Source organism: Alternaria rosae (genome assembly GCF_020736505.1).
Source record: "Alternaria rosae strain MPI-PUGE-AT-0040 chromosome Unknown BKA58scaffold_11, whole genome shotgun sequence".
Lineage (NCBI taxonomy): Eukaryota > Fungi > Ascomycota > Dothideomycetes > Pleosporales > Pleosporaceae > Alternaria > Alternaria rosae.
In genome coordinates this window covers 893805-905244 of record NW_025763580.1, presented here as the reverse complement: position 1 = coordinate 905244, position 11440 = coordinate 893805, and the positions used below count along the sequence as shown (strand labels likewise).

Sequence of the window (11440 nt, the reverse complement as noted above, 5' to 3'; positions counted from 1 at the left end):
CGGATGCACGTGCGCTTACTCTCCAACTGTTCCAAGGTCGTCTAGACGGGCGACCCAAACTCTTTCACTCACGACCTAATTCACCTATCGCGCCTGCCTTTGTGATTCTCGTACTTTGTCCACCGAGGGGTAGTCACTAAAAAACGTGCCACACCTCCTGCACTGTTGTCTGGCCGCCACCTATACAGCGCATCAGATAGTCGACGTCAACCATCTCCGCTCAGGAACACGTCGACGACTACAACCACCCACTCACCCTTACCCCACATTCACACACACCATGGCGACACCAGCAGCTACCAAGCGCCTTACAAGAGAATACGCTTCCATTTCCAAATCACCACCTCCATTCATTACTGCGCACCCTTCGGACAGGAACATCCTAGAATGGCACTACATCATCACTGGCCCACCAGACACACCCTATCACGGCGGCCAGTACTGGGGCACGCTGAACTTCCCGCCCGACTATCCCTTTGCGCCGCCCGCAATCCGCATGCACACACCGTCCGGTCGATTCCAGCCCAGCAGCCGGCTGTGTCTCAGCATCTCCGACTTCCATCCTAAGAGCTTCAAACCCCGCATGGGAGGTCAGCACGATTCTGACGGGCCTGCTGAGTTTCATGACCAGCGACGAGATTACTACTGGTAGCGTCCGGGCATCAGAAGCAGAGCGGAAACTCTTCGCCAAGCGCACACGGTGGTGGAACAGCACAGGCGGCGGCAGCAAAGCATCTGGGTCAGACAACGCCGGTGGTCGCCAGAACGGCAACATCAGGGCTGGAGATGGTGGCGCAAAGTTCAGACACGAGTGGCCGGACGTGGACGAGGAGAATCTCAAGTGGATGAAGGAGAACCGCATCGATCCCCTCACGGGCCTACCACGGCCGGCAGCACCAACCCCTTCGCAGCAGCCAGCCTGCTCGCCCGACGTATCTGGTCTGCGACGGCGCCCCGGCACAAGCGCAACGGTTGTTCAGGATGCAGCGCAAATAGCGCGCGATGCAGGTCAAGGCTGGCTGAGCCGCAACAAGTGGAGGATCGTTTTCGGAGCGATGATGCTGTACATCCTAGTCGCGAGGGTACTAGGCGACGGAGCAATCGCGACTCCTGCTTAGACAGACTGGTCATCACAGGATAGGGCATAGTACAAGGATAGTAGGGTAATGCGCATCAGCGGAAGACACAGATCACAATTCATTCAAATCGGCATTTACTTTGGCGTTGGTGGGCGCTCGGCATACCCAAGTTTCACTCAAGCGACCTGTATGATACCTTTGATAGTAGCAAACAAGGACAAGAATATGCTAATATTCTTTCTCCAATCCGTTCTCTTCTGGTCGGTAATGTTTGACTCTAGTGTTGCGTTACGCGGCACCAACTGCCACCGCCATGCCCTTGTATTACCCTGAGACTATCATAATGTCGACACACGGTACTCCGTACCTACCTTACTCCCTATCCACTCGAGCGGACCTGACAACCCAACCACCACAGCCTCGTCGCGTCGCCACAAGTACTGAGTGGAGCCAACCGGCAAAACTAGGCTCCTTACGGCCACGCTAGTCACGCGACAATGCGATGACGCAGTGGAGACCCCCACCAGCCACAGCATTTCCATGCCTCAATCTCAGGCAACTTCCCCATTCCAAGCCTGACGCTGAAATATTGTTTGCTCGGCCTAACATAGGATTTTACACTCGTGGTTCCAATGACACTTCTTCAGACGTCAGCAACCAGCCGACTTGGAAAGTCTAGCTCGCCCCATGTTTCGTGTCCCCCACCCATCCCCGTCCGGTTGGTCCCTAATGTTGAAAGCTCAAGCTTAACAAACGGATCTTCAGCTGTACATGCAGGGATCGCATAGCCGGTGACCAGCAGGGCCAGGGCCGGACGTGGCGAACTACGGCGACGATTGGGTGGCTGAAAAGCTTCAGGTAGGTTACGCTTTACGCGTAAACGTGCTTGATAGATCGCGCGGTGGCCTATGATGGTATGCATGCATGCTTTGTGGGACGTGGGATCGTCGTTTTTTCGTGCAGGGTTTCGGTCCCAATATCGCGGGCTCGAGGTTGAGGATATATAGGTAGGAGGGGTGGAACGCTGGTGGGTTTATTACGAAACATTTCGTCGACGTTTCTGCCGGTTTTCAAGTCATTTGTGTGTCTTTTTGTCTTGTCATCGCTGCTATTGCAATCAAGCATGCGCTTCTCATCTCTTCTCTCCTTCGCCATAGCGAGCGCATCCATCTGCGCTGCGCTGCCAACAGATTTGACCAACTTCCTTCTCGTCACCACCTCGCAGATAGATGCTAGTGCGAATACCTCCGAACTCAAAGCTGTATCCGCCACCTCGTTATTTGTAAGTCTTTACAGCGACGCTCCGAAATAACGTGTCAGAATATCTAACATCGCACAGGACCCCTTCCACCAACCCGCTCTTCTCCTCCGCTTAACAGGCCCCGGTTACGGTTCGCTCCCCAACTTCACTCTGACCGACGGGACGCTTTCCACCATCGCCTTAGCGCCTTTCGGTAACACATATCGTCGTTTCAACAGCACGGTTGTGACAACTGGGTCGGAGTTGCAGTTCCTCGCTTCGGTGCAGCCAACGGGCAATATCGCGTTGGACGAGGGATACCTCTTGACTGTCGACGGTCAGAGGGAAGGCTGGACGATATGTGAGGGTGCTTTGAGTAATGAGGTCTTGAGCTGGAGGGGCAATGCGAGTGATTGCACAAAGACGTATGTGCATGCTGTGTTGAAGGCACCGTACTAGACTCGAATATATTCGGGAGCGTGAATACCTTGGCCAATTCCAGTAAAACAGAAATGATGTCTGATGGCATAGTCCCATGAAAATTGTTTCTCATCCTGTGCCGTTGAGGAACTTGCGCCACCAGACTGTTTCCGCGTCCAGGAACCATGGACTCGCTGCTGCGATTAGTTCTTCTGGTGATGGCGCTGTTCGGGGATCCAAGTGTGCGAGAGCCATGACGAAGACGTCGCAAGTTGTTAGGCTTGTACGTGCAAAGACGCTGTTGGTAATGTGGTGTGGCATGGTGACCCTGACGCTTCTGGTGGTAATAGTGTGTTGGGATGGTATATGTTTGAGCGAAATCGTATCGGCTATACGGCGGTGGAGACCCGACGGCAGACTGAAGAAGGCGAGGGTGTTTGTCAAGATATCGGGATTTTCAAGGATGAAAAGCTCCGCAGTGTACTGAATGATATGTCTATCATCGGCCGTTGCATGGGTGATTTATTTCGTTTATGACGAGGGTCAGCCGTTCGCGCTTTCCATTCGATTCTCACAGGTGAGAGCACGGTGTAGTTCACCGCCTGTCCAGAGGGTTGTCGCCAGGTCTCGGCAGCGGCGATGCCAGCTGGAGATCCCACGCTTACTTCCTGATAGGGCAGTGCGCGATGCGTCCTCGTTGTTTGCCTCTTTCGACCTCCACTAACAGGCTGGAAGCTTGGGAGCGAGATATGTACTGTTTGCCGAGGCAAATGGCCAGTGATACCGACGTCGTGATAATTGGTGGGACTAGCACAAGCTGCGGCCCGTTGCACGCGTGCTGACAGTCCTGTGCGGTTCGCCACGGTAAGCCTCAACAAGTTGATGAAAGGCTGGCGTTGGCTTTGTCGCTTTGTTGGTTTGATGGCGGTTCGACGTCGAGAAAGCGGAAGCGAGTATATCAGAGTCGTGGTGTTGATGCGCAGTACGTACCTGCTAGTACATGTAGACATATGACATCTTGTCATGTTTATAGCAAGGGCAGCTGCCCGCGTCAGCAGGTCCACCCACGCGATCTCATGCAGGAGTATCACTCTGCCATCTCCACCAACCCAATAGTCAAGGCCCAACTAGGAAAGCAACGATGGGGTCTGGGTGCGGTACGACTCGAAAACATCGTTTTCCAAGATGATGTTGGTCTGTGACGAGGCCATAACTGTGCGATACTGTGATGCGCGTTGCGATTGGTAGGTGGTGTGGTGTCGCGTCGTGCTACTGGTTCGCTTACTCGCGGTGAGCAGCGAATAGAAGCCGAAAGCTTCAAGTTAGACACCTGAGAGGTACTCAAGTTGCTTTTTTCAGAGATGAGCGTGGAGACGACCATGGGTGGATATGCAAACTTAGGGGATGTGTGAATACTGAGGTCCGAGTTTCGTAGCGAAGCGAAGCGGATGTGGATGTCGCCGAAGATGGCGGAAGTTGGCAGGTTCAATCAAGAAGCTGGGATGCTGCTCAAGAGTGCTGACAAATGTTCCAGACTCCTCGGAGTCAGTCAAGGAGGTAATACGATAATAGAAGATTTTCATGGCGCAGTCTGAATCCAACGAGATAGGCTGTAGTATGTAGCGCGTGTGTCTGACGTTCTCTTCGAGAGTGATGCCAACATCTTCTGCTACATGGTGATGGATGAGTCCATTTTCTTACAATCCAAGGGCACCTTCAGCCTGATGGTCTGGGCTCAAGCCGAATTGGATTGGATATTGCGAGACGTGCGACTTCATTATGTCGCGACATAGCCCAACTCATGTCCTCAGCGTCAGTATATGACAAGACTTAGCTATCAAGTACCTGCAGCATAGCCCTCAAATTTCCGAAGGGTATCCGCTCGACAAATACCATCGGTTTGGTTACAAACCCCTTTCGGAAACTTCGAGAAAGACCATCCATGTCGGACAAGCCCTGTTCCCCAATGTTTAAGCTAAGCTCGGGATAGTAGAACCCTAGTAACAGTGCCTAGGACCCGCATAGGATGGCTGATGAGGGTGAGCTTATCATCACACCATATCAACGTATTGAAATGTAGTACAGGCTGGACGGTCAAAAGCGAAGCTCCGAGACCTACCTTAGATCCAGTCAGGCTGTCAAGACAACATTCGTATGCGGCCGTCGCTATACTCGGTATACTTAGCCAGCAGTCGTGTTTTTTTCCCAACTCTTACTCCCCTTATGCACTCTTGAAGCGTGGGCTCGGCAGTGGATGCCATACCGGAAAGCGAAGATACACGGCCCGGCGTTAGGAATCAGTATCATCTGGAGAACGCCCCGAATTACACAAGAGCTGCTAAGATCTCATCGACGCGAATTGCCGCCAAAAGGAGCATGCTTGTGATGCAATGGCGCGTCGTACGTCTTGCAAAGGCGGAAGCTGTAGAAGAAATGAGAAAGTTGTGGCCGCTTCTTACCATCTTGTACGGACGGAATTGCTGGTTGTGCTCAGGCTCATCCGCGCGGTGGTCATGGGTATACCTAAGGCACCTTGAAGATGCAGTAATCCTTAACGAGCCCCGCATCTTGATGGAATTGCTCTCCTTGGATCTCATCTTGGCTTCGCCGATTTCGAAACCAAGCCACAATGCTGCGCACGCCCGTCAGCAGAGAGGCCTCGGAACTGTCCTTAACTGACATCGCCGGCTGTGTTGCTCAAAACAGCACTCGATGCGCTCGTCTGTTTAGGCAGTCTTTACAGAGAAACGCCACTCCCATGGTCTAGTCGAGTTGTTCGCTGGTGTTGGTTTTTCCCAGGACGCGGAGTAAAGCCAGCCGAAAACTGGGGTCGACAGTTGGCGGCGCCGCTGCATGCTTGGCGCCTCCCGCCTCTTACGTCGCGATCGCAACCTCCTGGCCTCTCTTGCCATCTCATCTCGAAAACCACTGCACTTCCAGCGCGTTCTATGCATCACTTTGTATTCGAGGGTTGGAAAAGCATTTTCGCTTGCTGTGTACGTATTACTAATGTCAAAAATTGGCCGACAAGTATGTCCCCAAGATTTCACCTTCATTGTGCTCGTGAGAAGATCGTGCGATGCCGCGCCTCCGCCCAGGCTTGAGGCCAGCGCAGGATTCACGCTTCGGTCTATCTTTACAGTTGATGTCCAGCAACACGTGGAAAGTTGAGCGTTCGAACGTAGCGGAACCGAGTACCTGATCCTTGAATGCGGTTCGAACACGAAGGTCATCATCTGCGGATGATTTTCCATATTCAATTATGGTCCGAGATGATAACCAGTACCTGCTCATGTCCTTGTCTCTACACCTGCGGAGTGCCACACACATCAGGGCGGTTTCCATTCCACAACGTTATTGGCCTTTAGTACTTGGACGCCTTGCCAGTGCAACACCACGGGGCCGGAGTAGTATTGGCAGGTGCCATTGCACTGGGAACAAACACGGCGTGGTGTTTGCTCTTATTGGACGCCGTTATGCACAACCATTATGGAGGCCACCCATGCATGCACTACCCCAGGATGTGTTGCCGGTTTCCTGTAAGATCTGCATACGCCCTGGTTCAACACCGGTTTGCGGGGTCACAATGCTCTCACATGTAACCAACCACTTCTGCTGTCAGCAAGGCTACAATCGGGCGGTAAAGAGTGCTGTAGTGAATACTAAATCCCAAGACTTGCCGCACAGACTGCCTCCATTAGGATCACTCGCTCTCTCCGCGCTCTTGGGACCATAAATCTGCAGCTTCCCAGCTCTTGACTGTCCTCTCTCTCTCACATCGCCCCATAACTTTATCAACCCATACTCGTCACAGCGACTTGGCAAGATGAAGGTATGTCCTCGTTCTCCCAATTGCTCTGGAGTGCACTCGCTAACAATGGCGCTACAGTTCCCACAAATCTACAACGTCTACGCCATTTGCGGCTTTGCCGCGCTTGGTGGTATCCTCTTCGGTTTCGATATCTCGTCGATGTCGGGTGCGCTGGGTACTCCCGCGTACAAGAATTACTTTGGCAACCCCAGCGGCACTCGCCAAGGTGGTATCACTGCGTCGATGCCGGCGGGCTCTCTCGTCGGTGCTCTGTCTTCCTCCTTCCTCGCCGATCGCCTCTCGCGTAGGAACGCTGTCCAGATTGCTGCTCTCATTTGGATCATTGGCGCAATTCTGCAGGCCGCCTCCAACGGCGTTGCTCTCCTCTGTGTTGGTCGTCTTATCGGTGGGTACGCCATTGGTATCTGCTCCGCCATCGTCCCAGTTTACCAGGCCGAAATTGCGCCCAAAGAAATCCGCGGTAGAGTGGTGTCCTTGCAACAATGGGTATGTCACTTCTCGATACATGTATGGAACTCAGACTGACTCCAGCCAGGCCATTACCTGGGGTATTTTGATCCAGTACTTCATCCAGTACGGCTGTTCCTTCGTCGATGGAGGCGTCAACAACCCGAACCAGAGCACTGCGGCCTTCAGGATCCCATGGGGTGTACAAGCTGTTCCCGGCGCTATCCTCTTCATCGGATTCTTCTTCTTCCCTCGTTCCCCTCGATGGCTCGCCTCCAAGGACCGCTGGGAGGAGGCCCTCCATGTTCTTGCCAACCTCCACGGCGCCGGCAACGTCAACCACCCCAAGGTTCTTGCCGAATACAAGGAGATCGAAGAGGCGCTTGCGTTCGAGCGTGAGATTGCTGAGACTAGCTTCGCCGCTCTGGCCAAGCCCCGCATCGTCAAGCGTGTTATCCTTGGTATGTCCATCCAGATGTGGTCTCAACTTTGCGGTATGAACATCATGATGTATTACATCGTCTTCATCATGCGTGGAGCGGGTATCGCCGACGAGCTCCTCACTGCATCAATTCAGTACATCATCAACGTTGCCATGACCCTACCAGCTATCCTCTATCTCGACAAGTTTGGTCGTCGCCCAGCTTTACTTTGCGGATCCTTCATGATGGCTGTCTGGCTGTATACTACAGGTGCTCTGCAGGCTTCCTACGGTATTCCTAACCCAGACACTACCGATAAAGACATCTCCTGGGTGGTACCTCGCGAGCACAGCGCCGTTTCCAAGGGCATTGTCGCTTGCTCATACCTCTTTGTGGCCACGTTCGCGACCACGTGGGGCCCAACGTCATGGACGTATCCGTCCGAGGTAAGTTCCGACTGTGGGGAATCCATGTGAAACGTACGCTGACTTCGTCTACCTCTGTAGATCTTTCCTGCCAAGGTTCGCGCGAAGGCCGTGTCTCTCGCTACCGCCGCCAATTGGAGCTGGAACTGCATCCTCGCTTTTGCCGTTCCCCCTCTTCTGTGGTCGATTAACTGGAAGATGTACATGATCTTTGGTACCTTCAACGCCGTTGCCTTCATTCACATGTTCCTGACTGCCCCGGAAACCAAGGGCAAGACCCTTGAAGAGATGGACGACGTGTTCGACTCTGGTCTTCCTGCCTGGAAGGCTGGCAAGGTTGAGTCGCGTCTCGACCGTGTCACCCGCGACATCGAGGCCGGTAACCTCAAAGTTGGACGTCTCGGCCACGACCACGGTCATGTCGAGAATGTTCACACTGAGCCCAAGGTCTAAACGGACATCTTTAGCGATACCGTCTATAGAATGACGATTGCTGTATCTTGCCACCTTTGTTTCCGGGTTGCTGGGACTAGATAGGCTTTCCAGCGGTTTGTTGGGTTGCATTCGGTTATAGAGTTACGGCCATCGTCGATGACGCGGTTCACGACTCTTCCTGAGCAACTTCAAGTTATCTCTGACACGGGCAGCCACGTAGCATAGTCCGTGAATCCATTCACTAATCCCTTGTTCCCACAATCGTACCTTACTATTCGGGTTTAAAGTGTTGACAGCTTGCACTAATCACGGAAGGCCTACACATGTAGCTTAGCTGACATCGAGTGATAGGTTCGGGCTACAAGAGCGAAGCGATTATAGTCCGTCTTGGAAGGCAAAAGCGCCGACAAAGAGCCGCATATTCTTGGTGCTGCGATACTGCGTTTCGCGTCCATGCAGGGGCTGTGTGAACCAAATTCCATCGCTATCAACGATTCCCATTGCGGTTATGGGATGGCGCAAGCCCAAGATGCCGCAACACCAGGGCCAAGGGCGTTGGCGATATTAGGGCGCACGGGACCGGTGCAGCATGCTCAGCCGTCCACGGACCTCATGCTCTCGGCGAATACCGTGGCAAGGTGGTTGTAGCAAAGAGAACGAGTGGTTCGCTGTTCAGCGTAAGAATGTGAGTGAAAACCTTCTCATGCGCTGCATATGCAAGAAACGACCAGAAGCTCTTGACATGGACGCCTTATACCTGTTGATCCCTTCTGGAAATATCGCAGAACGGCACGGAGATGGACGATAATCTACCCAGGGTTTATTTCCATGATGGGGGCGACCGACAGAGTTTCGCTTCGGTTGAGTCGCCGATTTGACGCGAAAGCGAAGAAACCACTCAGGTACAGGTGCAACCCAACTGGGCAGCAAGGTAAGTTTAAACGCACGAGGGGCTGGTCGTTGGATTCCGACTGGTTGCTTTTTCGCTAAATTATGCTGATCCGATGTTATCGATGATGGGGAAGCAGATCCGGCGCCCCGTTGTGGAAATCCACGATCATGTCATGCGCCACTAGGTCCCCCGGGCCCAATCAACGATCACTAGGGACTAGCATTTGGGCTTGCAAATCCGCGCCCCCGTCTTGACCCTGTCTTCAGCTGTATGGTTCATGACATGGCCAAGTGTACCAAAAACGCCACGAACCCGTCAGGCATCCATGCACCGAGTCAGTCTCTGGGGTAGTGTCCGCAACGCCTTCTACTGTTTGCGTTCTCCTCATGGTGAACCGACTGCCACTACTGCAACCACACTGAATTATAGTTGCAACATGTTCGCTGATCAGCATCTTGCAGCCTCTGCGTCAATCAGCAAGGCCACCAACACTCTCTTTGATTGAAATACCCCAGGATTCCACGTGGATATCGGATTCTCCAGTTCAGTTCGCTATCTTAACGAATGCGCTCTTTACCTCACCCTCATTCATCTCATTACTTACAAAGGCGACGGAGAGACACCTGACTACCTTCACCATGTCAGACAAAGACTCCGAGTCCGGCGTCACTGGCGGTGTCCAGGCCAGTCTTCCTATCCTTATGACCATGTCTGCATTCCTCGCCATTGGAATGTACAACATGGTTGAGATTCTCTTCCTTATCTTCGCTGTCTTCAAACAACGCCGTGGGCTATACTTCTGGAGTATGCTCATTGCAACAGGAGGAATCGCCCCTCACGCCATCGGGTTCATCCTCAAGTTCTTCCAGGTCACGAAGCTTGACTTGCTCTCGAGCGCCATCATCGGTGTGGGCTGGGTCACCATGTGCCCGGGACAGTCTCTTGTACTGTATTCACGCCTGCATCTTGTTGTCGCGGACGCCAGGAAGATCAGATGGGTGCTCTATATGATCATCTTCACCGCGATCGCTCTCGGTGTCCCTCTATTCACCTTCGCCATGGGAGCGAACTCCAAAGACTCCGCGAAGTTTCTCCCGGGATTCGAGATCTATGACAAGGTCCAGATTGTTGCTATATCAGTCCAGGGTAAGTGTTTCTATCCAAGCCGCATGCGAGACATAAACTGACTTTGTACGCCTGTAGAAATGGCCATATCTGTCATCTACATCTATCGAACAGTAAAGATGCTCGATGGAGATTGTGGTCGACGACGGGGATCTCTACGAAAGCTTTTTATCCACTTGATCATCGTCAATGTCGCAGTCCTGGCGTTCGACATCACGCTTATCGCAGTTCAATTCTCCGGCCACTACGAAATCCAAACCACATACAAGACGGCAATTTACAGCATCAAGCTCAAGATTGAGTTCTCTGTCCTCAACCGCCTTGTCAATCTTCTACAACATAAGAACCTCTTCGGCGATGCAGCTACACGTTGCCAGGATGTGGATAGGTGGACGGACAGCAAGAGGACGTACAGTTCGAGCAACCGTGGCGGATTCACAAAGATGGAGGAGAGTAGCTCGATGGCGAATAGCGACAAACATTCTTCGGTCGTGACATGCCCGGCCAAGGTTGGTTTCCGCAGGACAGGGAAAGATGATGTGGAGTTGGACGACATCCTGGACGATGCCACGTTGTACTCGGAAGGCAGCAAGAGCCGAAACAACTCAGGTTGTCAGGGCGATTGTCGCAGTCAGTGTTGATACCCAGGTAGTGTACCCTAAAGGCGGATCGCTTACTTTATAACGAATTAAATAACGACATAATACACCCCACAACGCGTTCACTGTGCAGTTGAATGTAGCTATGGCATGTGTCTTGTCGCAAAGTATTTCTGGATCCACAGTGTATGGAGATGACCCTTAAACTTTCTCTCCCTCCCATGAGCCCGAGACAACAGCACTATTTGTCCACCAACAACTCATTGTGGTACCTGCCCTATGACATAGATATGCCGCAATATCGTCTTACCTGACCGGTCTCACCCTGATCCAGGCGAAGTTGTCTCTCACTCTCCACAGCCACGTTTGATCGCCACCCTTATCGGGTAGCTTCTTGCAATTCCGTCATGTATATAAGTCATCTATCGTGGGAGAAGCTTCTTCCATCCTCCATCAACCTGCTTGTACCTTAAAAGTCAATCCCTTCTAGCATAATTCGTTCATAAGCGACTCAAAAAGCCAGA

General features: G+C 52.6%; 4 protein-coding genes across 4 annotated transcripts; all 4 read left to right on the top strand.

Annotated features, from left to right (window-relative positions):
• Positions 1 to 280: 280 nt before the first annotated feature.
• Positions 281 to 1118, top strand: BKA58DRAFT_414761 (ubiquitin-conjugating enzyme E2 6; the record flags this gene model as incomplete). Its single annotated transcript, XM_046172509.1, has 2 exons — positions 281 to 537; positions 569 to 1118. 2 exons carry the CDS (start codon positions 281 to 283, stop codon positions 1116 to 1118), a joined length of 807 nt encoding a protein of 268 aa, XP_046021020.1.
• A 984-nt stretch (positions 1119 to 2102) lies between these two features.
• Positions 2103 to 3030, top strand: BKA58DRAFT_54763 (uncharacterized protein). The gene is made up of 2 exons (XM_046175506.1): positions 2103 to 2361; positions 2419 to 3030. Exons 1-2 carry the CDS (start codon positions 2203 to 2205, stop codon positions 2776 to 2778), a joined length of 519 nt encoding a protein of 172 aa, XP_046021019.1. The 5' UTR covers positions 2103 to 2202; the 3' UTR covers positions 2779 to 3030.
• A 3586-nt stretch (positions 3031 to 6616) lies between these two features.
• On the top strand, positions 6617 to 8318 carry BKA58DRAFT_324410 (high affinity glucose transporter; the record flags this gene model as incomplete). Its single annotated transcript, XM_046167962.1, has 3 exons — positions 6617 to 7057; positions 7107 to 7886; positions 7947 to 8318. 3 exons carry the CDS (start codon positions 6617 to 6619, stop codon positions 8316 to 8318), a joined length of 1593 nt encoding a protein of 530 aa, XP_046021018.1.
• A 1420-nt stretch (positions 8319 to 9738) lies between these two features.
• BKA58DRAFT_54718 (uncharacterized protein) lies at positions 9739 to 11029 on the top strand. The gene is made up of 2 exons (XM_046175505.1): positions 9739 to 10338; positions 10396 to 11029. The coding sequence occupies exons 1-2, from the start codon at positions 9831 to 9833 to the stop codon at positions 10956 to 10958; spliced, it is 1071 nt and encodes a 356-aa protein (XP_046021017.1). The 5' UTR covers positions 9739 to 9830; the 3' UTR covers positions 10959 to 11029.
• Positions 11030 to 11440: the final 411 nt, after the last annotated feature.